Source organism: Apis laboriosa, unplaced genomic scaffold (genome assembly GCF_014066325.1).
Source record: "Apis laboriosa isolate Shangri-la unplaced genomic scaffold, ASM1406632v1 scaffold5_cov152, whole genome shotgun sequence".
NCBI classification, from domain to species: domain Eukaryota; kingdom Metazoa; phylum Arthropoda; class Insecta; order Hymenoptera; family Apidae; genus Apis; species Apis laboriosa.
In genome coordinates, this window is record NW_025223857.1 from 4,994,758 (window position 1) to 5,018,936 (window position 24,179).

General features: G+C 44.7%; 3 protein-coding genes across 3 annotated transcripts in view; 1 reads left to right on the forward strand and 2 right to left on the reverse strand.

Moving 5' to 3' along the window:
• LOC122717853 (fibrillin-2-like) overlaps positions 1 to 15,976 on the forward strand; it is a 27,322-nt gene extending 11,346 nt beyond the window's left edge. The window contains exons 3-42 of the mRNA XM_043942300.1: positions 1,077 to 1,159; positions 1,593 to 1,700; positions 1,800 to 1,937; positions 2,034 to 2,136; positions 2,263 to 2,447; positions 2,546 to 2,794; positions 2,924 to 3,079; positions 3,282 to 3,566; positions 3,737 to 3,859; positions 3,928 to 4,176; positions 4,253 to 4,372; positions 4,455 to 4,670; positions 4,762 to 4,961; positions 5,092 to 5,272; positions 5,486 to 5,791; positions 5,870 to 6,211; positions 6,373 to 6,498; positions 6,573 to 6,906; positions 7,040 to 7,206; positions 7,300 to 7,628; positions 7,735 to 8,161; positions 9,098 to 9,451; positions 9,529 to 9,642; positions 9,719 to 9,877; positions 9,945 to 10,159; positions 10,263 to 10,620; positions 10,948 to 11,093; positions 11,182 to 11,290; positions 11,379 to 11,669; positions 11,745 to 12,170; positions 12,276 to 12,524; positions 12,588 to 12,791; positions 12,866 to 12,991; positions 13,063 to 13,302; positions 13,387 to 13,559; positions 13,649 to 13,843; positions 13,932 to 14,036; positions 14,125 to 14,277; positions 14,352 to 14,555; positions 14,684 to 15,976. Coding sequence (XP_043798235.1) covers positions 1,077 to 1,159; positions 1,593 to 1,700; positions 1,800 to 1,937; positions 2,034 to 2,136; positions 2,263 to 2,447; positions 2,546 to 2,794; positions 2,924 to 3,079; positions 3,282 to 3,566; positions 3,737 to 3,859; positions 3,928 to 4,176; positions 4,253 to 4,372; positions 4,455 to 4,670; positions 4,762 to 4,961; positions 5,092 to 5,272; positions 5,486 to 5,791; positions 5,870 to 6,211; positions 6,373 to 6,498; positions 6,573 to 6,906; positions 7,040 to 7,206; positions 7,300 to 7,628; positions 7,735 to 8,161; positions 9,098 to 9,451; positions 9,529 to 9,642; positions 9,719 to 9,877; positions 9,945 to 10,159; positions 10,263 to 10,620; positions 10,948 to 11,093; positions 11,182 to 11,290; positions 11,379 to 11,669; positions 11,745 to 12,170; positions 12,276 to 12,524; positions 12,588 to 12,791; positions 12,866 to 12,991; positions 13,063 to 13,302; positions 13,387 to 13,559; positions 13,649 to 13,843; positions 13,932 to 14,036; positions 14,125 to 14,277; positions 14,352 to 14,555; positions 14,684 to 14,905 — 8,470 coding nt within the window. The 3' untranslated portion in view covers positions 14,906 to 15,976. The remainder of the gene's footprint in view (positions 1 to 1,076; positions 1,160 to 1,592; positions 1,701 to 1,799; positions 1,938 to 2,033; positions 2,137 to 2,262; positions 2,448 to 2,545; positions 2,795 to 2,923; positions 3,080 to 3,281; positions 3,567 to 3,736; positions 3,860 to 3,927; positions 4,177 to 4,252; positions 4,373 to 4,454; positions 4,671 to 4,761; positions 4,962 to 5,091; positions 5,273 to 5,485; positions 5,792 to 5,869; positions 6,212 to 6,372; positions 6,499 to 6,572; positions 6,907 to 7,039; positions 7,207 to 7,299; positions 7,629 to 7,734; positions 8,162 to 9,097; positions 9,452 to 9,528; positions 9,643 to 9,718; positions 9,878 to 9,944; positions 10,160 to 10,262; positions 10,621 to 10,947; positions 11,094 to 11,181; positions 11,291 to 11,378; positions 11,670 to 11,744; positions 12,171 to 12,275; positions 12,525 to 12,587; positions 12,792 to 12,865; positions 12,992 to 13,062; positions 13,303 to 13,386; positions 13,560 to 13,648; positions 13,844 to 13,931; positions 14,037 to 14,124; positions 14,278 to 14,351; positions 14,556 to 14,683) is intronic.
• Positions 1 to 24,179, reverse strand: part of LOC122717855 (A-kinase anchor protein 17A-like) — a 68,714-nt gene that overhangs the window by 32,122 nt on the left and 12,413 nt on the right. The window contains exon 2 of the mRNA XM_043942309.1: positions 16,841 to 17,082. The gene's annotated coding sequence lies outside the window, so the exon portion shown is untranslated. The remainder of the gene's footprint in view (positions 1 to 16,840; positions 17,083 to 24,179) is intronic.
• Positions 16,052 to 18,220, reverse strand: LOC122718291 (galactose mutarotase-like). The gene is made up of 7 exons (XM_043943191.1): positions 18,123 to 18,220; positions 17,917 to 18,047; positions 17,647 to 17,840; positions 17,401 to 17,574; positions 16,966 to 17,082; positions 16,404 to 16,599; positions 16,052 to 16,251 (listed from the first exon to the last, which is right to left on the reverse strand). Exons 1-7 carry the CDS (start codon positions 18,218 to 18,220, stop codon positions 16,067 to 16,069), a joined length of 1,095 nt encoding a protein of 364 aa, XP_043799126.1. The 3' UTR covers positions 16,052 to 16,066.

Consider the following 24,179-nt stretch of genomic DNA (forward strand, 5'->3'; position numbering starts at 1 on the left):
AAAAAAAAAAAAAAAAAAAAAAGAAAAAGAACAAAGGGAAGACAAAGGCAAAGTGAATTTCGCGTGGAAATCCACGCGATTCCGGCGATAAGGCGATCAAACGAGGTCGCGCGACGCTATCAAAAGACGGAAACGCGATTTTTGCGGGAGCGAGGCGTGCAAACGGAGCGGAGCGCCGGTAACACGGTGCCGCGGCACGCGTTCGGCATGCACGCAACGCCGCGTAAAAGAAAGAATGGGAAGGGAACGCGGTGTGCCACCTCGGAACAAGGCGGCCATTCACATCGAGCCGGCCGTAATTAACGTCAGCTGCTATAGGCGAGCCTCTGAGTACTTCCACTTACGCGCCTCGGCGCCGCGGCTCGCTTCGCGTCGGCGTATTTACACGCCTGTAAACACGACCCCCTTTTTTTTCTTTCTTTCTTTTTTTTTTTTTTTTTTTTTTTTTTGCGCGTGGCTGCCCGTTTCGCGGTTTTATCCGATCGTGACGACAGCTTCGATCGATGAGATCATCTCGAGCAGCGTGTAAAAGAGAGAAGGAGAAAAAAGCGGGCGAGGGGGGAGGAGAGGGGGGAGGTCGAAAGAGGTTCCCAGTTATATATCTCGGCTGCGCGATAATCGATTGTTTCGAAGGGTTTCAACGATTCGTTTTCGTTTTCTTTTTCTTTTTCTCGTGATCGCATTGTTTTAGAAGAAGGGATCCGATTCTCGGTATTCGGCCGTCGATTTCGATTACAGATTCGCACTTGCGAATAGAAATAATTGAAATAATCTCACCCGAACCAGCCATCCTTCGCTATGTAAAAATTAACACAGCACAGAAATAGTTTCGTTCTATGAAACAGAAAAAGGAAAGTGAGTTTCCAATATAACTTCAGCCCCATAAATGTAACGAAAAGGCAAATCGAATTTGTTTGAAAAATATTCGTAAGAAAAAAAAGAAATCATTTCTTAAGAAAACGCTCAAAATAATAAGAAGCGTTATAAATTATGGAGCGAGGAAAGGAAGAAACGGCCGACCAACTTTCACCATCACCAATCATAATCAAGCGACATAAGCTCGTTTAATTTTCCAGGCCGAACGTGTGCAGGTCAAGATACAAGAATTACTGTTGCCCCGGCTGGACTAAGAAGCCCGAGACCGGTCTCTGCGTAATTCGTAAGTAACATTGAAGCGAACAACTCGAGAACACGAGGCTCGATCATAATCGTATCCCTACCCGTAATTGGACGTGATCTCACGAGCCTCGGGATGCATTCAATTTTAGCGTTCATTATCGAAACGGTTCGAGAGGAGCATCGTAGCGTTCGCGACGAATAATTGCGTTGCGCAACTGGGCGTTCACGCGACACGACCGATCGAAAATTACTTTAATGGCCCGTTACAACGCTTCCTGTTGATCTTCCTATTGTCTTCGCATGATGGCTCGTGACACTGTTGATACAGATCTCGCGTGCGTCGAAATTCTTTGGCAATGTCGGAGGGAAGATCTTGGAAAATTCTTGTTTCGATTCGTGGGATAAGAAAGAAATTTAACGTAGAAAAGAAGGATAAAGAAAATATAGAATATTTAGAAATAAATTTCTTTTAGCCATATGCGTGAGACGATGCGGCCCGCTGGGCAGATGCATAAGGCCGAACATTTGCTTGTGCGAGGGTGGCACCGTGGCTTCGTCCTGCACCAGCAGTCAAACCAAAGGTGGACGATTATTAAAGTTATTTCTCGATTCGATATCCACGACGAGCAAATTTTCGAAACAATATTTCTGAAGCAATATACTTCTGTCGCTTGTTGTAGCTACGCCTACCTATGAAACTGGTAACGCGTTGGATAGGGGCGAGTCCGGTAGATGCAGGGTGCACTGCATAAATGGTAACTGCGTCGACGGCAAGTGTCAGTGCCGTAGCGGATATCAGGGCGAATTTTGTAACGAGCGTGAGTTGTCCATTTTATCCAATATTCCGTCTATTTTATCCAATAATTCCTCCTCCCAGTTTCAACATAATCCGATCGATCGACTGTTTAAAATAGCAATCTGTCGAGAGCCGTGCTTGAACCAAGGGAGATGCATAGGTCCAGATCGTTGTGCGTGTATCTATGGATACACAGGCAGACGATGCGAAACGGATTACAGGTGTGATTACGATTTCCACAAATCTGTTTTTACGAAATATTTCAACGCGTAATTAATACAATCGTAATTGTTCGATTAATTAATCGGAGTAATAGGTGGTTGTTGTGTCAATGTTTCCTTTCGCAGAACTGGGCCGTGTTACACGAAAGTGAAGAACGGTCAGTGCTTGGCGAATCTTCAGGGTGTCGTGTGCACGCGGCAGTTGTGCTGCGCCACCGTGGGCAAGGGGTGGGGCCACCCCTGTGAAAGGTGTCCCGCGAGGCTCGACTGCGAGCTGGGTCACTTGAAAACTAACCAAGGCCAGTGCGTTGGTAAGTGGTTATACGGAATTTAATGTAGTTTAATGTAACGTCTATAAGGAAGTATCGATCGAAAATTCTGAATTTCTATTCGATTCTAAATTAATCAGACATCAACGAGTGCGAAGCGATACCGGGTTTATGCGAGGGCGGAAAATGCGTCAACACTCCAGGTTCGTTCACTTGCGAGTGTCCCGACGGCCAAGCCAGGGATCCTGAAACCAACTCCTGCAAGGACAAAGACGAGTGCCAGGAGGAAGGAATTTGCACGGACGGCCGATGCGTAAACACGAACGGCGGCTATTATTGCCTTTGCAATCCAGGATTTATCCAGAGCCAAGATCGAAGATTCTGTATAGGTAAGAAAGAGAGAGCGAAACTAAGTGTAAGCGAATAGAATCTCGCTTGGTTATTTACGTTGAAACAAAAAAAAAAAAAAAAAGAAAAAGAAAAAGTTACCGCGATCATTAAGGAATTACTGGATTTAGATGGAAGGCAGGGCCTCTGTTACACGTCTGTGAACAGGAACGGTCAGTGCAAAAATCGTTTGGCAATGAGGCTGAGCAAGAAAGATTGCTGCTGCGGGAAGAACATGGGACGTGGATGGGGTGACGAGTGTTACATCTGCCCGAATCCCGGAAGTGGTATGTAGAACGGCAAAAAATGCGAGAAAACGATACGAAACTACCATGCTTACGAGATGTAACGTAAATAAAAAAAAAAAAAAAAAAAAAAAAAGAAACGGTTAAATGTGGAACGAAAACTAAAGTTCACCCAGAAAACTGGAGATAATGGTCGTAGGAAGTAACGGGGAGTAACGGGATCCGTGTTATTACTCAATTATAGACGATTACAACAGGCTTTGCTTGCAACAACTGCAACCGATCACCGAGATAAACGAGTGCGCGTTGAGGCCGGACATATGCGGAAACGGGAAGTGCATAGACACCAAGGACGGATACGAGTGCGACTGTTACAATGGATTCACGAAGAAGGGAAACAGATGCGAGGATATCGACGAGTGCCTGTTGGGTTATTGCCAGGGCGGTACTTGTCGAAATTACGAGGGAAGCTTCTCGTGTCAGTGCCCGCCGGGATTCGTCGTGTCCGGTGAAGGCAGATACTGCACGGGTAAGTGTAATTTTGCAAGAGAAAAAAGAAAAGAATAAAGATTAAAAATTGCCCTAAAACACAACGAAGAAAATTGTAATAACGAATAGGGAAGAAATTTTGATTTCGAGGTCGAAAATTATTTCGACTACTTTTTTTCTTTTCAAATTTTTTTTTATACACACATATAGATCACGACGAGTGTCAGGACACGGGAATGTGCAACAATGGACACTGCATCAACATGAACGGATCGTTCAAGTGCAAGTGCAACGACGGCTACGTTTTATCTCCGACAAAAAATACCTGTATAGGTAAATATGCAATTTCTTTCCTCCCTACGTTGATTAAAAATTAATTTCCGATTCGTTGGACGCGTCAGATATCAACGAATGTGCCGAGAATCCGAGGATCTGTTTGAACGGTCGATGCGAGAACACGCCGGGTTCGTACCACTGCATTTGCCAGCCTGGATTCACTCCCTCGAGAGACAACACGTTTTGCGTGGACATGGACGAGTGTTCGACGAGCGGGATGTGCGAGAACGGAAAGTGCGTGAACATGGAGGGCTCCTTCAAATGCGTCTGCGACTCTGGCTTCCGGATCGGACCCGACCAGAGTCACTGCATAGGTGTGTGTCTTTATTTCATTTGTTTGTTCGTTCCACCACTTTGGTATTGGAAAAGCAAAAGATTTTTGATCGGTAGACATCGACGAGTGTCTAAGCGCACCGTGCCAGAATGGCCGCTGCATCAACACCCCTGGCAGCTTTCGATGCGAGTGCAATCCTGGGTTTAATTTGGGACCGGATGGAAGATCTTGCCTAGGTGCGTATCCGACATTTCCCCCTTTCGTATTACGCATATAAACGAGTAATCCAACGAGCGGAAACGTTCGAATCGCCATCAGAGACGAGGAGGGATCTGTGTTACTCCCAGTACAGAGACGGCCAATGCTCGAATCCTACGTCGACGGCGGTGACTAAGTCGAGTTGCTGCTGTTGCACGGTGATATTGGGACAACCCATGGGCTGGGGTACCCCCTGCCAACCATGCCCACTTCCAAACACCAACGAATTCGACGCTTTGTGCCCCCACGGTGCTGGAATGACTTACAGCGGAGATGGTAATTGATGATGAAAAAAAAAAATCAACTCTCCCTCTCTCGATAAATTCTCGCTTCCAATTCGTTAATACGTTTTCTTCTCGAAACGAAGATATCAACGAGTGCGCGCAGAATCCAAACATTTGCGTGAACGGTGGCTGCGAGAATCTGATGGGCACTTATCGTTGCATCTGCGACAGCGGGTACGAGGTGGACGCGACAGGGAAGATATGCAGCGATATAAACGAGTGCGAATTGGAGCAGTCGTTGTGCAGTGGTGGGCAGTGTCGTAACACCCCTGGGAGTTTCCAGGCAAGTAAACGTACCTCGCGTGTCGAATCGACGGCATCTTCCTCGTCTTAGATTAGATCTAGCTAACCACTAAGTCGAAGGAATTGGCCGTGACCAATCGAGACATTTAAGCGTTGACATGTTGGCGCAGTGTATTTGCCCGAGCGGGATGCGATTCAACACGGCGAACCACATGTGCGAGGATATCGACGAGTGCGAGGAACTTGGGCCGGATGTATGCTTGAACGGAATATGTATAGATACTCTGGGATCTTACGAGTGCGAGTGTTCACCCGGATACATCCTCGACCACACAGGCCACATTTGCATGGGTATGAATAATCAAATAAAATAGAATACGAATATGAATATTATTACGTCAAAAAGATTTTCTATATAACATGTAAACTCTCTTTGAATTACGATACAATCTCTAGTTTGAACAGATCTCTTTGAAAGAAATCGAAGAGCTTTACTCTATTTTTTTCTTTTTCTTTTTTTTTTTTTTTAATATAATAAGTCTCTTTCATCGAAATTTCTTTCAGACAACAGGAGAGGCTCCTGCTGGACCAAGATGATAGACGGTCGTTGCGAGTACAATCTGCCGAGGTTGGCGTTGAAGTCGGAATGTTGCTGCTCGGTGGGTGTCGCCTGGGGAAGCCCCTGCGAGCTCTGCGACCACTCGATCTGCGAGTGCACCAAAGGTTACGCGAAATTCGGCGGGAAAGAGTGCGTGGATGTGAACGAGTGCGAGTTGAACAGCGACATATGCAAAGGAGGCGGGACGTGCGTCAACACAGATGGATCCTATCGTTGCGAGTGCCCCCCTGGATTGACATTAGACGCCACCCGTGAGTGTCATATACAAATCAATATCAAGGATATCTTGAGTACAATGTAATTTTTTCTTCTCTTTTATTGGTGCACAGATATCACGTGCATAGACACGAGGCAGGAGACTTGTTACTTGGATTATAGACACGGCCAGTGCACGAATCCAATCGAAGGCCAATTTTCCAAGAGTCTGTGCTGTTGTTCCGTGGGGCGTGCGTGGGGTAGCGAGAGATGCGAAGCGTGTCCCAAGCCGGGGACCCACGCGCACAAAGAATTGTGCCCGAGGGGGGGCGGTTTCACGGACAAGCAGGACGTGAACGAGTGCGTCGAGTTTCCTGGAATGTGCTTGAACGGTAGATGCAAGAACACCGTTGGAAGTTTCAGTTGCAAGTGCAACCAGGGTTTCGCGTTGGATGAACATGGGATTAAATGTAACGGTGAGCCCATTCCTCTCCAACATTTCTCCAAATTCTCTCTCAATATAAATCTCGTTCGAATCGAACGAATTGTATTTTCATATCGTTATTCGATCCGATTGGCGAGATTTCGATTTTTCGCGCGCGCCTAGACTCTTTTCTTTTTCCTTTTTTTTGCACAGACATCGACGAATGCGAGATCATGCGCGGAGTTTGCGGAAACGGAACCTGCAGAAACACGCCCGGCAATTTCCAGTGCGATTGCAATCCTGGATACCTCAGCCACGATATAATGAAGATTTGCATGGGTAACGTTGAAATTTTCAAAATCAAGAGAGAGAAACGGATCGTTCGTGATCGAATCATCCAATTTGAATTTCAGACGTAAACGAATGCGAGGAGACACCAGGTTTGTGCCGAGGGGGGATTTGTATCAACACGGAGGGCAGTTTCAAGTGTCAATGCCCACCCGGCCACGAGCTGGGTCCTGACAAGCAGTCGTGCAAGGATATAGACGAGTGCTCGAGGACCAGCGGAATTTGCTCGAACGGAGTCTGCGAGAACATGATGGGCACTTATCAATGCATATGCGACGATGGTTATCAACAAACTGGATTGAAGTCGCACTGCGAGGATATAAACGAATGCGCGACCAATAACGGTGGCTGCGAGGACGTTTGCCTCAACACACCCGGCAGCTTCTCTTGTTCTTGCAGGTAGAGACGTCAAATATTACCTTCGACTCGTAACACCATTCGAAATTCGTTTCAAAAAAAGTTTATTACGACGAAATGATTGCGGTTCTGATAAAGATGATTGAAATTTTAATACTCCTTTCTTTTGAAACAGCACCGGGTTCGCGTTGAATCTCGATGGTAGATCGTGCGTGGACGTCGACGAGTGCAAAGAGAATCCACGAATTTGCAACGGAGGGAAATGCACCAACATAGAGGGTGGCTACATATGCACCTGCACCGATGGATTGATATCCGGAAAGGATGGGGCGTCCTGTATAGGTAAAAGCCTGTTTGAAATCGACAAACGATCTAAAATTAAAATCCACTCCAGGGCGAACTTAACTGAAAATTATTCTGATTTATCATCTGCAGACATCGACGAGTGCAACGCGCAGCCAAATATATGCGGCTACGGCGAATGCTACAACACGATCGGTTCGTACAATTGCCGGTGCGAGGAAGGGTATTCGGTGAAACCTGACCAGGGGCCTGGATGCACCGACGACGACGAGTGTCTTTTAAACGTCTACTCGTGCAGCGAATTCGCGGAATGCCAGAACACTCAAGGCTCGTACGAGTGCACCTGCCACGAGGGTTTCGTGGGGAACGGTGTCGAATGTCGAGACATCAACGAGTGCCTCACGAACAATGGAGGATGCGACTCCAACGCTCAGTGCATCAACACAGAGGGATCTTTCAAGGTGAGAATTACTTTGTAAACGAAATTATTGTATGGTTAAATTGAAACGTACGTTCCCATCCACAAAAGGGAGTAATTTGAGGAGATGATAATCCACTTGTTCGCAGTGCGATTGCGACGCTGGCTTCAGAGGGGATGGCTACACTTGCAAGGATATCGACGAATGCGCCAACGACAATACTCTTTGCGAAAATGGCCACTGCCTCAATTATCCTGGATCGTTTCGATGCGAGTGCGAGATGGGCTTCATGCACCCCGACGAGAGTAACGAGCAGACGTGCGTCGACATAAACGAGTGCGAGATGTTCAGTAATTTGTGCGTGTTCGGCCGTTGCGAGAATATATTCGGCATGTTCCGTTGCGAGTGCCACGAGGGATACAAGTTGGACGGTTCGGGTGGAAATTGCACGGATATCGACGAATGCGAGAATCCTCAATCGTGCCAGTACGGCACCTGTGTAAATACTCAGGGGAAATACATATGCAAGTGCCCGCCTTATTACGAATTGGTCGAAGCTGGAAACGCTTGCGTCGGTGCGTTATCCTCTTTTGTGAAAAAAAAAAAAAAAAAAAAATTAATTTCTTTGAGAATCATCGTTTCAAAAATTCCTACAATTTTTAAAGATTCTAAATTCTGAAACTTTGATTTGACTTCGATTGGAAGAATTATCTTTTTCTGTAAAAAAATTAATTTCTTTGAAAATTATCGTTTCAAAAATTCAACTTTCCTTCAATTTTTGAAGATTCGAAAGTTTTCAAGTTTTCAAGAGGAAATTCTGAAACTTTGATTTGACTTTGATTGGAAGAACAGAGAATTATTTTTTTCTGAGAATCATCGTTTCAAAAATTCAACTTTTCTTCAATTTTTAAAGATTCTAAAGTTTTTACGAAAGTTTTCAAATTTTTAAGAGGAAATTCTGAAATTTTGATTTGACTTTGATTGGAAGAACAGAGGGTTATCCTTTTCTTAAAAAGATTAGTTTCTTCGAGAATCATCCTTTTCGAAAATTCAATTTCCTTTCAAACAGTCCAATGTTTAAAGATTCTAAATTTTTCGCGAAAGTTTTCAAGTTTTCAAGAGGAAATTCTGAAACTTTGACTTGAAACTTGATTGAAAGGATAGGGTTATCTTTTTTTATAAAAGAACTGATTTCTTCGAGAATCATCCTCTTTAAAAATTCGTTTTCAAAGGTTTCAATTTTTAAAGATTCTAAATTTTTCGCGAAAGTTTTCAAGTTTTCAAGTTTACAAGAGGAAATTCTGAAACTTTGATTTGAAACTTGATTGAAAGGATAGGGTTATCTTTTTTTTTATAAAAGAACTGATTTCTTCGAGAATCATCCTCTTTAAAAATTCGTTTCAAAGGTTTCAATTTTTAAAGATTCTAAATTTTTCGCGAAAATTTCAAATTTTGAAACTTTGATGTGAAACTTGATCGGACACAAGTCTATTAGATTGTTTCCATTACAGACAGACGAGAATCGTTCTGCTTCGTCGGTTTCGAACACGGTACCGGAAGGCCTCAGTGCATCTTTGATATGGCCTCTTCGGTGACGAAGGCGACGTGTTGCTGCAGCATTGGCAACGCTTGGGGAAATCGTTGCGAGGAGTGTCCCCAAGTTGGAACGAAAGAATTCCAGGAATTGTGCCCTGGTGGTTCCGGATACAGACCGAATCAGGAGACGGTCATCCTCGAGGATATCAACGAATGCGAGGAATACGAGAACATCTGTCAGAACGGGCATTGCACCAACACGTTCGGCAGTTTCATGTGCTCCTGCAACGAGGGCTTTATTTTGGATGACACTAAAAGCAGTTGCATAGGTGATCGAATTGTATATATCTCGGATCAAAGCAGAAAAATATCAATTACAATTATAATTTTTCTTATTCCCCCTCAGATGTGAACGAATGCGCTTTGCATCCACAAATATGCGGGGTGGGTCATTGCATCAACGATCAAGGGAAATATCACTGCGAGTGTCCAGAAGGATACATGGCGATGCCGGGAGGAAGTGAGTGAAACGATCATCAAACCCTTCGTAATTATCATCATCGAAATTCAAATTCTCTATTAACTTGTATATGTAGAGGAATGTGTCGACATGAGGAAGGAATCGTGCTATCTGAATTACGAGTCAGGCGAATGCTTCAACCCGATGATGCACCCTCAAACGAAAATGCTGTGCTGTTGTTCCATGGGAGCCGCATGGGGTAGCCCTTGCGAAAAGTGTCCAGCCGAGAGGACCCGTGAGTACAATCACGAGAAACTATTTTTCTCAAACCGAATTTCTCAATACGACACCGTCCCGTTTAGGGGAGCACGAAATTCTTTGCGGCCAGGTACCAGGCCAGATAATGAATCCCATAACGAATCACACGGAGGAAATCGACGAGTGCGCCCTGATGCCGACCATGTGCACTCACGGCCGTTGTATGAACACTCCTGGAAGTTTCGAGTGCCAGTGCGATCGTGGATACGTGTACGATCAGGATTCTCATCAGTGCATCGATGAGAACGAGTGTCTACAGGTGACTCTACGAAAAAAAAAAAAAAAAGAGATATTTTCAATAATTTTAACAACTCGATGACGATCGTTATCGGATAGGAAGGTGAAACGTTTCTCATTTTCAGATCCCAAATCCCTGCAGTGGAAATGCCCAGTGCATAAACAAGCAAGGTTACTTCGAATGCGTTTGCCCGGCGGGGTACAAATTGGGGCTGAGCCAACGAGACTGCGTCGACATCGACGAATGCTACGAGCGACCGGGGATTTGCAACAACGGCGCCTGCAACAATCTGCAAGGAAGTTTCCAGTGCATCTGCCACGGTGGCTTCGCGCTCACTCGGGACAGGGACAACTGCGTGGACATCGACGAGTGTCAAAGAAATCCAAATATCTGCAACAACGGCACCTGCGTGAACACGCTTGGCTCGTACAAGTGCATCTGCTATCAAGGATTCAAGCTTAGCCCCAATAACGATTGCGCGGGTAAATTCTTTTCAAAATTTTATTCGAAATTTGAGGATTAACCCTTTGCAATCCAGCCCTCTTTCGTTCGATCGAACTCCAAACTCGGACCGCGTTCGGTGCGTTTGATGGCCTCATAAGATTACCATAAGATAATTACTTATTAAGATAATACGTAGAGAGCTTAGGAACCTATGAAGCGATATTCTAAAAAATCAAACATAAAAATAACTGTTCAAATTGCCGAAACAATTCCAGTAGTGCCGAAGAGTCACCGCTGAAGTTACGGCATTAACTCGAGTGGTTAGAGAGCAAAGGGTTAACTTGAAATGAATCTTCTCGCAACAGATATCGACGAGTGCAGAATTATGCCCTTCCTCTGCCGCAATGGAAGGTGTCGAAACACTATCGGAGCCTTCAACTGTGAATGCGCCGACGGCTACGTGTTGGCTCAGGATGGCCAGCACTGCAGAGACATCGACGAGTGTCACGAAGTAGGTGGATCAAGAGTGTTAAAAATTTAAAAGAAAACGATGCAGAATAACCTAATTGAAACGAACAATTTGAATCAATCGTGTTTAGATTCCTGGACTCTGCCCATCCCCAGGAAAGTGTCAGAACTTAATGGGATCTTACATATGCACTTGTCCACTCGGTTACGAGTTGGACCACACGAGAAAGAAGTGCGTGGGTGAGTAAAAAAGATAAAATAAAACGCAAAATAAAAACCGCAAAATGACAAATTCGAATGATTAACACGATGGAGATGTACAAACTAGACGTGGACGAGTGCGTGACGACCGAAGAAATCTGTGAAAACGGGCGGTGTATCAACACGGAGGGTGGAGTGATCTGCGAGTGCCCCGTCGGATACAGATTGAGCGACAAGCCGAACTCGATGAGGTGCATCGACGTCAGGGAGGATCTGTGTTTCGACCGATACGTGGGCCACCACCTGAGGGGCCGATGTTCCTTCCCCAGAACGGGGCCGATGACGAAGAAACACTGTTGTTGCACCATGGGCAAGGCATGGGGGAAATACTGCGAACAGTGTCCTCCGGAGGATAGCGGTAATTAAATATAATCTTGAGGCGAGAAAGAGAACGATCTCGATCGAATTTTCTCTTGTTGTCTCTTTCGTCCAGAGGAATTCAAAAGGTTGTGCCCCGAGGGACCGGGCAGGGACGACACAGGGATCGACTTGAACGAGTGCCTCTTCATGCCGGACGCTTGCGCGGGTGGCGAGTGCATAAACACGGATGGCTCGTTCAGATGCGAATGCCCCTCTGGCTACATGTTGGACGCGAGTGGGAGACGGTGCGTGGATAACAACGAATGCCTGTCCCAGCAGAACATATGCGGAAACGGGACGTGCACAAACATCGACGGGGGTTTCGAGTGTTCGTGTAACGAAGGATTCACCCCGGGAGTGAACCAGATCTGCGAGGACGTGAACGAGTGTCTCGAGCTGGGCAATCAATGCGCCTTCCGTTGCCACAACGCCCCTGGCTCCTTCAGATGCATCTGCCCTTATGGCTACACTTTGGCTCCCGACGCGAGACACTGCATAGGTCTCTTATCTTCTTCTATATTTTATTATAGTAATATAGTCAAGTATAGATCCAATTATTTTCAATCGTAATCGATTCGAAACACGCGTTCATCCCTTGTTCCAGACGTGGACGAGTGCGCGACCCCTGCGAACAATTGCAAGTATCAATGCAAGAATCTCATCGGCTCGTTCATGTGCATCTGTCCACCTGGGTACCAACAGATCGGTATGACCGACGAGTGTAAAGACGTCGACGAATGCGCGATTAATTCGGGCTTGTGCCGAAACGGGCAATGCGTGAACGTGGAGGGTAGTTATCAGTGCCTTTGCTACGACGGCTTCGAGCAGAGTCCGGATGGGAAATCTTGCATAGGTATAGGAATTAAGGAATAACGAAAATGCATCGAAAATGTCGCTATGTGTTGTATTTTTTTAGACCGTAGAATGGGTTACTGTTTCCTGCAAACGATCGGTGGTAGATGCACAGCGAGAACTTCCGATCTGAAGACGGTGACGAAAGCGGACTGTTGCTGCACTATGGGCGCAGCTTGGGGACCCCACTGTGAGATTTGCCCTACGAAAGACTCCGACAATTACAACGAGCTATGCTTGGACAAAGGTTTCTCCGTGAACGGTCAAGGTACGTGCGAACATTTCTTTCTTTTTTTAATAATGATAATAATAATAGATTCATCGTAAAAATTTCTTTTTCAGACATCGACGAATGCAGAACCATCCCTGACCTGTGCAAAAACGGATTGTGCATCAATACTCTGGGCTCTTACAGATGCGTCTGCAATAAAGGGTACAAGGCAGATAAGTCTGGAACTCAATGCGTCGGCAAGTATTTCTTGTCCATCGTGAAAAAAATATCGATCAAATGAGATATATATATTTATATCGAATTTCAGATATAAACGAGTGCGAGTTAACACCAAGGCCGTGCAAGTACAACTGTCAGAACACGGAAGGAAGTTTCATCTGTTCCTGTCCGGCCGGTTTCATTTTGAACCCTGATGGCGTCAGCTGTAGAGATCTGGACGAGTGCGCGACAGGGAATCATCTGTGCCAACAGAACTGCATCAACACTCAAGGAAGCTACACTTGCGGCTGCCAAGAGGGTTACACGCAAGACGGAGATGCTTGTCACGGTTTGTCAACGTCTAAACGAAATCTTCGATATTGCGCCCGTTCAATCCCTTCGATTATTCGAATCTTATATTAATCGTTTGCAGACATAAACGAGTGTGATCAGCCCGGAACCTGTCCGAAACCGGGCACCTGCATCAATACGCTAGGCAGTTTCCGGTGTATATGTCCCAGAGGGTTCAAGCTCGATCAGTCTGGAAGATTTTGCATGGATCAGAACGAGTGTGCCGATGACAGCACTTGCGAGCACGGTTGCCAGGTGGCCACAATGATCATCCAGTTTCTAAAACTTTCCCCTTTCCTCTTTTCTTTGCGCGCGACTGTGTAAATTCGAAATTAATTTTTCAGAACTTTATGGGAAGCTATCGTTGCGGGTGTCCGGAAGGATTCGTTCAACATCTTTATTATAACCAGTGCATCGACGAGAACGAGTGCAACACGTCCCCGTGCGGGGACAACACTTGCATCAACACTATTGGCAGTTACAAATGTGGTTGCCCGGATGGTTACCAGTTCGACGGCAATTTGCAAATTTGCGTTCAGGTAAGTTTTCCATTTCGAACGAGTAACAATCGTGATCGTTGCTTGGATGATAGAAAAAAAAGGGAAAAAAATATTCGATGCACTTTAGGTGAGCGCCGGATGCATTGGAAGCCCTTGCGCCTTCGGTTGCACCCCTAACGGGGCAAATGGATTCATCTGCGGATGCCCTACAGGGTATCAACGAATTGGACAGGTTCGTCATCGAGGGAGAGGGAAAGAGTGGATACTTTAATGTTACTTTTATTTATTTTCTTTTTTTTTTTTTGATCTCCAATGATCAGGGTCACTGTTTGTCCACGATTAATCCACTGTCGCAAGGACACTTTGGCGAAGACATCAGCAGTGCACCGACATTCGTGATAAATCCAGATCCGTATCACATACCGCCTGCGGATGACAAGACAATATCGACGGAAGGTTGCTTTTCTTGCAAGGTGATCTTATCGATTGTCTCATCGAGTCGTTGGAATCGACAAAGAGAAAGAAACAATTATTTTCTGTTCCGAAGGTTAACGGGAAAGGAAGGCACAGAAGATATTTGCGAACGAAATCAATGGATCAAGAATTGATCGCACGGAGGCACGAAATTATGAAGAGACGGTTCGTCAGATCGGCGAAGAGGCATCATCATGGGGAAGAGTATATCCTCAAGATCAGCCTTCGACAGACCAGGCATCGAATGAGAATCATCAAATTACAACCGGCTGTCAAGGTTCATTTCCTTGTCAATATCAATTTCTTTTTTTTTTTTTTTTTTTGTTGCTCGATCAAAACGTTTCTTTAATTTTAAGAATTAAAAACAACGATCGATCTTGAACAGATAATTTATTCTGTTCGCAGGACGAGAACATGGAATACACGATAATCAAGGGGAACGACGACAATCATTTCGAGATCGTGAACGAGCACGGAATTTCAGCCCTCCACTTCCGCAATCGATTGAAGGAACCCGGCCAATTCCGATTGATGATACACGGACGTCCACGAAACGGTATAAGCGAGGAAAACGAGGTCTGGGAAAGGCCTCTCACCTTCAGAGTACACTTAATAGTGACCGAGTAATTCTTAGGGAAATCGATGTTGCTCGACGTTTCGGTTCTTTTCTTTAGTCAATTTCCACGTTGAACGCCGAAACGAAAGCGATTGGGAACGAGAGATTGCCGGGCTGAGTATTATACTATATATATATATATAGGCACGATTCCATTTCTCGAATTAGGAAACGCTTTGAAAATTTATGTGTTCATTAACACATAGCCTTGACTTACGTCGTCTCACTGCCAAATAATTATCCCTCTCACTGTGTTTGCTATGTAAAATAATAAATCTTTAACACTGCCTCTGCTTTACTCGTTTTACATTTTTATTCGTTTTTCTTTTCTTTTTTTTTTTTTTTTTTCTACGATAGATATACATATGTATATTTTTCAAAAGTTTCGAAGTAACAAGAATATTTTACGTAAAAAATGATAAAAAAAAAATAAATAAATAAACAGAAAAAGAATAAAAAAAGACAAGACACATGGAAATACGAAATCTACTATCTTCAGAATCTCTGCCTTAATTTTTTTTTGTTTTTTAACTGCCCGCAATAATATGTTATAACACGTAGAAATAACACTTTTTAGGAATGTACAAAAGAAACGAAACAAACTTTTCTATTTTAAACCTAAGTGAATGAAATGTATACATACACAAACATAGCTTTATATATATATATATATATATATATTTATCATACGTTTATAGTCTACTAGCAGACAAAACGAAATAGATACGAATAGGTGCGTGGAGATATTATGGATCGTACGTTTATCGAGACTTAAACGAGGAATATCATCAAATATAAATTTGATATTTCTTTCAAATCTGCATAAATATCCATATCTTCTCCCGTATCGACCTCGTTCCACGATGTGCCTTTCAGGATGATGAAACGAAAAGAGAATTATATAAGAATACTAATCCGTTGATCGATCCGAAAAAACAACATTTTGTACAATTTAATTAATAGCCCTTAATTAAGCGACTATTGCGATCGTTCTTACGGCATATATGTGAATAGAGACTATGACGGATAATTTTGTACAATCGGTGCGGATTACGAACATTACTTCACCCGACACAATGGTTCACAAATATATGTATTATAAATCTGCACCCTTTTATCAATTAATAATTAATCCTATCTCTCTTCTATTTATTAATTTTTTTAAAATTTATTTAATTTTTCGTTAACAGACCAAATTTGTACGACAGGTCGTGTGTGTAAATTTGGCCGGGATAAAGCACGCAAGATGGAAAATTCTTAATATTGATCGAATCGGGATAATTTTGGGGCGACAAAATGAATCCACCGTGCCTTTGATACCGTACGCCGTCCTTGCCCCAAATATCCTTCTCAACCACTTTCGGCACCTGGAACTTACGTTATACATTCGAAAGAAAATTTTCAAAGATTCGTAATTCGTGGGATCGAGGTTTAGTTTTAAAATTTAAAAAATGGTTCTAACTGGATCCATGCAGTCGCAGTATTCTTCAAAGTCGGGCGGATATTTGCGACCGAAGTCCGGCAAATCGTTTCCGGTGGAGAACCGTAACCCCGGGTGATTCGAATATAACTCTAAAGTTCTTCCAGACCCGGGATGAATAATTCTTCGAAGAGGAAAGGGGGGGAAGAAAATAAATGTGAGAATTATATCTAATAATAATTCAAAATTCAACGTGTTCCAATAGATCACTGCTACTAAATTTTTCTAACAATCAAAGAAATTTATTCTAATTTACTGTATGAAATGTAAAAAAGAAAAAAATTAAAAATTATTTAATTAATTTCTCTTTTTTAATTAATTTCTCTTTTCCTTACAGTTACGAAATTAATGATCAATCAGTGTACTATTCACTGATATTTAGCATATAACGGATAATCAACACAAGATCGAATAACGGAAAAAGATTGAGCGAAGAGAAAAATTAAGAATTAAGAAACGTACTTACCTAGCGTGGAAACGATAAAACCAACTGTTGAAGTTGGTTATGCAAAGGTTCTGGTTGTAACCACCCCCCGGTATGATGTAAAGTCTTCTCTTGGTTAACTGAGTCGGTAAGCGTAGGTCGAATACCGTACGATCAACCGGATATATAGCACCTGTCGGCAAATCATTTATAATATTCGTGAAGGTCCAGCTACCAGCGTTCAACGAGATTACGTGTTTTCTCAATTCCTTCGGACCGGTAGCCTGGAAAAAAAATATCGAAAAATAAAAAATTTACTCGACGATTATCCTTTTCTTCTTTACACACCTTCCTTAAAGTATGTAAACGAAGATTCGCAAGAAAGATTCAACAGTGTATAAACTTGGAATTTTAATTTACAAATTTCATAATTTCGTTAATTAACTTATCGATTGAAAAATATTAAAGTCGAATTAAAAAAAAAAAAAAAAAAAAGTGTAATTCGTTTTCTATCGATTAATAATGAAAAAGATAATTGGATTAATCCGATTCTCGAATACGAGAGAGAAACGTTTAAGGAATCAAGTAGATAACGACTTTACATGTCCAGCAAGATTCATCAAACAATTATTAGTAATGTTAACAGGTGTCGGTTCTGTAGCGCAAGCGCGGATATTTATGATTAACTGATTATCATCCGTCCAGGAATATTTAATCTGCGTAAGCAGATCGCCCGGATATCCCTCGCTGTTTCGTGAACTCGTATGGGTCATCACCTGCATTATCGAAAACGTAGGAATAAATCGAAGAGCTAATCATCCTATCGTCGAATATATAAATTTCCCTACCACGTGCTTCTTGAATATGTAAGAATTCCAATTAACGTTATCGAACGCAATGAAACCCCCGTTGTAATGGCTCATGCTATATTTGTCGTTGATGGTCAAAGAGTAATCCTTGTTGTCAATCTTCACTTTGCCCATAGAAATTTTATTCGCGACTCGGCCAATCGTGCTCCCTATGTACCTGTTCTTCAAATATCCTGATTATATTCGTCGCGAATTGTTACGGTTGTTATCGACGGTTGGACAGGTTTCGGATAGAAAGATATTACTCACCCTCCAGGTCGTCGAATCCTAGAACAACGTCGCCCAAAATGCCCGATTGATTTGGTATCTTGATGGCTTGGATAGTAGCGCCCCAAGATATCAATTGCACCGACGCTTTGTGCTTGTTCGTCATTGTGTACCTTGTGTGTGTGAGTGTGTATGAGATAATACGGGTGAAGAATGTTAATAAAGGAAAATGAAACTTTGCATTTTACCTTCGAACAATTTCGTACGGTTGATTGTGTTTATTGCGGGCAGGCCTAGGAATGAAGCCGAAACCGTCTTCCTCTATAAACGTTTCCGCCAGGGACATGGTGTAACACGAGAATTTATCCCCCCCTTTTCCCAACGATTTAATCTACCACGAGCAATTTAACACGAGCATTTGCATCCACACACCATTTCAATTTCCCGACTTTTAACAAAAAGCCATTTATTACTAATCTTTTTTATTTCCACAAAGAATTTTGACCACGGATCGCGCAACGAGGTTACGGGGCCGAAATACCTGTTCTAAATTGCGGCAACTTCGCGTCGAAGAGGAGAAAGAAGAAAGCGAGTCGTGGAATCGAAAGATCGTTCTGAAAGAAAGGATTTTTTCGAAAAAGAGGGGAAGAGGGGAGGCAAGTTTTTTCCCCTCGTGAAAATAAAACGCGTATTCATACGCGTCGAAGAGGCGAAGAATTCGTGAATTCATTACGAACCGATCTGAATCTCTTTTTTTTTTTTTCCGTGATTCTTAATCACCTCCTCCACCCTTGAGAGAAATCCTCGAAAAGAGAGAAGTGTCTTCTCGAGCCGGGGAAAGGAGAGAAAGAAACGCGAACGCGTCGTCGCAAAAGTGTCATCAATCCCACAGAAGGAGAAGAATTCTCGATTTCGTGGAAAAGAGAGAAGAGAGAATCGGGGGGGGGGAGCGGCAAACCTCGAGCAAAACCCATTACGCGAAATCAGGGTATTATCACGGTTGCAAGCGAGCGACACAAATCCGACACAAACCGCGTCTCTCGTCGTTTTAACGCTTCGTCACCGTTATGACGAGTCATCCATCCCCCCACGTTTCTTCTCGTCGCGAAGGACAGAGACAAAGAACAGAGAGAGAAAAAAAGAGAAAGACGAAGAGAAGAAGAAAAATGGAGGGAAGGCATCGGCCTTATCCCCCTAGGAGGACCCCCTCGCCGATTCTTTATCTCGGGGTAGGCGGCAGCCGGCTGATCAGTCTCAATTCCCGCGAAACGTTTCGAGGAACCGGTGGAAATAATTACATTAATGGCGTCGGGAGAAAGCCGTTGGATACATCGGTGGATGCCCACCCCTCCCCTTGGCGTTTGGCTCTTCCTCGAGGAAGAGCTTGTCCTCCTCCCCCTCCCCTCAGCCCCGCGCCAGTTTCAATAGCGAAACACGGAACCGACCGGAATAATGCTCCACCCACGGGCTAAGGTACACGAAGCCCACCCCACCCCCTACCCTTTGCCTCTTTGCACCACCACCTCGCACCTCCCTCGCAACCCACCTCCTCCTCCTCCTCCATATCCATCCATCCATCCATCCGTATCCACGCACCCCCTCACTTTCTTCGCCGACAATGCATAATGCCATTCTGCCGCGGTAACGGTGACAATGGGCCCCGCACGTCCTGCTGGAAAGTAATTATCTTAATGTCGACGAGACCAGCGGCGACGAATGGTGAAACACTCCCGGAACGACGGCTGCCTTCCGTGCGAGGAATCTCTCTTGGCTTGGTTACTCCAACCTCGCTTTTGCCCTCCCACAACACACTGTTGTGTATCGCTCCCTTTTCCTTTTGCCTTCCATCCATCCATCCTTCCTTCCTTCCTTCCTTCCTTCCTTCCTTCCTTCCTACCTTTCCAAGCTTGCCTGGCTTGCTCACTGAGCTTGGAAGGGGGCGAATCGTTGTTTCGCTCTTGGATGCGGATTGTGAGCGGGACAATATCGATGCCGTGAACCGTTCCCGCGATATCGTGACAAATCGCGTCGCAACACGCGGCGGGATTGTCTACTCGTTGATGAATAACGAACGCTTGGAGGCGACGCGTTAAGACGAACTTTCGTGTCGTTCACGTTGGTGATCGTTGTCACTGTTCATTCGGAATTGAACGGATAATAGGCGAGGTAATTTATTCTTTCGATTCGTGGATAATATTTTAATTGTTGCTTTTTGTAGCAGCACGTTTTCTTCTTTTCTTCCTTCTTTTTGTTTTTTTATTATTAAGAAGCAAATTGATTAAAAGTTATTGAACTATATGTGCATCTTATTGCCAAGATCAATTTTTCAGAACGCGGAGAATCGATCGGTTTTTCGATAATCGAATCGAATACACTTGAACACTGTGCCCAGTTGTCCAATTTTTTATTTCGTTACACGATCAGTTTCAATCTAAAAATCAATCAAATCTTGCCAATTTCTATAATATAAAGCGATATTGACCGGAAGAAATTTTGATAAATCTACTCGAGATACTTAAAAACGGGCCGATAAATCGTATTAAAATCGATGGTGGAAGGAGGGAGAGAGGGGTACGCGACAGCGTATAGCCCCGTAATTCCATTGGTGTGCCTGCAGGCGAGAGATCCTTTGTAATCGACACAGGGGATAGGAGCGAGAGGGCTAGAGAAAAGGGGAGAAGGAAGGAGGAAAGAGGAAGAAATAAAAAGAGAAAAGGAGGGGGGATAGGGGGAGAAAGGAAGAAAAGTGCGTTTTACCGTGACCAGCCGGATCGTATTATTCCCTTCTCTCTTCGAATCTCAATTAGTCATTACGTCTCACGGGTTGGCGTAGCTTCGATGCCCTCCTCGAAACTCTCCCCCGACCGTCCGCGGCTGGTTTCTCTGCATTAATTGCGTCTACGTCGGTCTCTACGTGCCACCCCCTCCCTCGATCCGTCGCCACTCGGCCCCCTTCCGGAGCCGGTGACGAAGGGGGGTTGTTTCGACAAGGATTAGTGTCGGCGCCACGAACCGCATAATTCGCCCCCGCTCCAACGTGGAAAATCAGATCTGCGGCCTGACTAACGCGGAGAATCGCTCCCTCCCCTTTCCAAGACGTTGTTTACGTATATAGTAAAATCTGGTGTTCGCTTTGTAATGATTCCCAGTCTAGCGTTATGCGCGATAATTGATCGTTACGAGCCCGTTTGTGCGTGAGGCTTTGCCGAAGTAGCTACGAGAGGGGGTGATCGTACAACGAATCTCCGATACTCCCTAAGCTATTCTGATATTCGAAGCGTTTAGCGTGTTCAAAATCTTGTTTCGTTGATAACATTTATTGTTATGTACGTTTATGCATGTCCCGTATTCCCTTTGAATTATTTAACGATAATTAATTATACGAGGATATATTTTTATACGCGTAAACGTGTAAATTAGTTTAGGATAATTGAAGGCTGTTTCTATTATTACGTTATACAACTACCTATTCCGCTTAACGTAACTTAAGTTTCATAATTGAAACACCCCGTAACCGTAAATAAAATCTTTTACAATCGAAATGAATACCGTTTACAACGAGACAAACATTTCGTTATTAATTTAATTATAAATGGCGTATATGATGGACAGACCTTTCAGAATCATATTCCAGAAACGTATATATATACATTTATCGTAAACGAATTTCAAGAAACGACAATATCAGTATTTTAAATTATAACCAATTATAACCATTTTCATTTCAATTGCTTGAAAACCTCAGGGCCTACCAGGTTCTACAAGAACAGAGAGAGAGAGAGAGAGAGAAAAAGTCTCTATCGCCGTCTTACATCAAGAACCACCCCGTAGAGTCGCACGTGTGCACACGCACGCACGCGATGGGTTTCAGTTACGTCGAACGCGTTCTCGGCTGGGTGCCCCAATCCCGATGCACGGTGCGCCCACTTCACCCTCGGCATCCAAGCCGCCCAACAACCTCCCCCCCTCTCCCTCCCCCGCCCACCCGCAAAACCGGAGAGGCAGTCGCTAATTACGCAACGCGTTCGAGCGTGTACGTCGAGGGGGTGGGCGACCGTCACCGTGGGCCCTCGTGTATGTATCCCTCGTCCACCCCCCCTCCCTCGTCTCAACCTTCCTTCCTTCCTTCCTTCCTTCCTTCCTTCCTTCCTTCCTTCCTTCCTTCCTTCCTTCCCCTCGTGCGCCACCCCTCCCCACGCCACCCGTCTTGTTCCCTCTTATTAACAGCCGCCTTTCTAGGTAGTACTTTCACGATTGCCTATAATCGGCCCAAAGTACGTTCTGCGATTACGTTCTGCCCCACCTGATTCCGGGGGCCACCCCTCTCTTTCTCTCTCCCTCCCCTTATCAGCGCCACCTTTCAACCGTGACGAGAGCTGTTGGGGCTCAAGCAACGTGAGCTCGCGGATCCGTGTCGACTTAATTTGCGAGGATCAACGTTGAAACGTGGCGAGGATAATCCGGCGCATCCGAATTACACGCTCGGCGTCCTGTCTGCCTGAACACCTGCGGATTTAACCGGAGGACGATTACTAATTAGTCGGGATTTTGCCACCCTTGGGTCAGAGAGAACTCAATCCTGAGGAGGAGGAGGAGTTTGGAAGCTGGAATACGTTTCGCGGATGGGTGGATGTGTTGATTATTTCTTGAAACGGGTATTCGATGATTCTTTTGTTTTCGAAAAGGTGGGCGAAAGGTGGGTTCGCCACCTTTGAATTGGGGCAAGTTCGTTCATTCCGTGGGATAGTTTGCTCGATAGTTTGGACTAATTTCCCTCGCGCGTACGTATAAGATCGACGGGCCTCGTTTCATTAATTAATTTCACTCGTTCGACTGATTTCGATTCGAAACTTGATCGATCGGCGACGAGTTGTTCAATTGAAATCGGACAAATATCGGGTGGAAGAGGAGGAGGATGGGTGGTTCGATAAGAATGTAAGAAATCGCGGAGGGGTAAAGAATTTTTTTGGAAGCTGGAAGGGGAGGAAGGGAAGTGAAAAGGGATAAATATATCATTCGCAGGCTATGTGCGCTCGTGAAATCGTAATCTCTATTAAAACAAAGCCTGCCATTGTTCGTACCCTCGCGCAATTCTCACGGCACTTCAATTCGGAACGACCTTGGAAATAACTCTCGACGGTGCACAAAAACAGAGTACCGAAAAAACGGATCTCGGACTCCATTCGATATTCAAGAAGATCGGGGGAGGAATTTAAAAAAAAAAGAAAAGAAAAAAAGGAATCGCTTTTTCCAACCGACGAGGATCGTAGTTGAAAGAACGTTAATAAGAGAGAGAGTGAGAGAGAGAAAAGGGGCTGGTTACGAAACGATTCAGTTCGCTAATGGCAATCGTTAAACGAGGACAACGAGGTTTTTCACGAGGTGCACACCCGAAGATATACCGTTTCCTCGGTCGAAGGTGGAGATGACGCAAAGCAAAATGGTGAAAAGGAGAGGATGACGCGGTCGGGGTGGAGGGAAGAGGGTTGGCCATACTTAAATTACCTAGGAAGCATCGGTGGCATTCATACGTGGGATAAGCATTGTCATCCCGGGGGATTGTCTCATAGACACCTCTCGCTGGCACGTGCTTTATGTCGTGGAGGGTGGCGGAGAATCGACGGCGAGAGAGAGAGAGAGAGAGAGAGAGAAGAGGGATAGCAGTCGAATCTTTATTAGGCAGATAACCGAGATGCGAGAGCTGCGTTATATAGATGCCCATCCACGCTGAACTGCCTCGTTTTATTCACTTCAATGCTTAATGGAATTGAGTTCTTGTAAGCGCTCTCGGCCCCACCTCGCCACCCCCTTCAGTCACCTCGCTCGCCCACCACCCGCAACTCCCTCCCGCCCCTCGAGGGGCGACGGAGGGAATCGAAGGGACAGGCAGAGGCGGAGGACACGAGATAATTGGTATTTTGTCTCGCCAAATCCTTTGTACCCCGAGTTTTAATTGACTTCGAGATTTTTCAATACCAATTTGCACCCAACTGCATACGGAAAGGGGGCGACCGGGGCCCTGTGTCGGTGGCGTCGACGACTCGTGTGCGTCCAACGTGAGCGTATATTTTCTCCAGGATCTAGGATCGACGGAATGGCGACCATCGCGAATTCTTTTTTCCCTCCTCCCCCGGAGGGAGGAAGGGTCCGGCTCCCTCCTCTTTCTCCTCTTCCTCCCCCTCCCCTTTTTCTCTTCCCGTTTTATTTTTCGCGCTTTAATCGCTTCCTCCCTCTGTTTACCGTTCTCTTATTGGCGCCACATCATCTCCTCCTCCTCCTCCTCCTCCTCCTCCACCCCCGGGTTC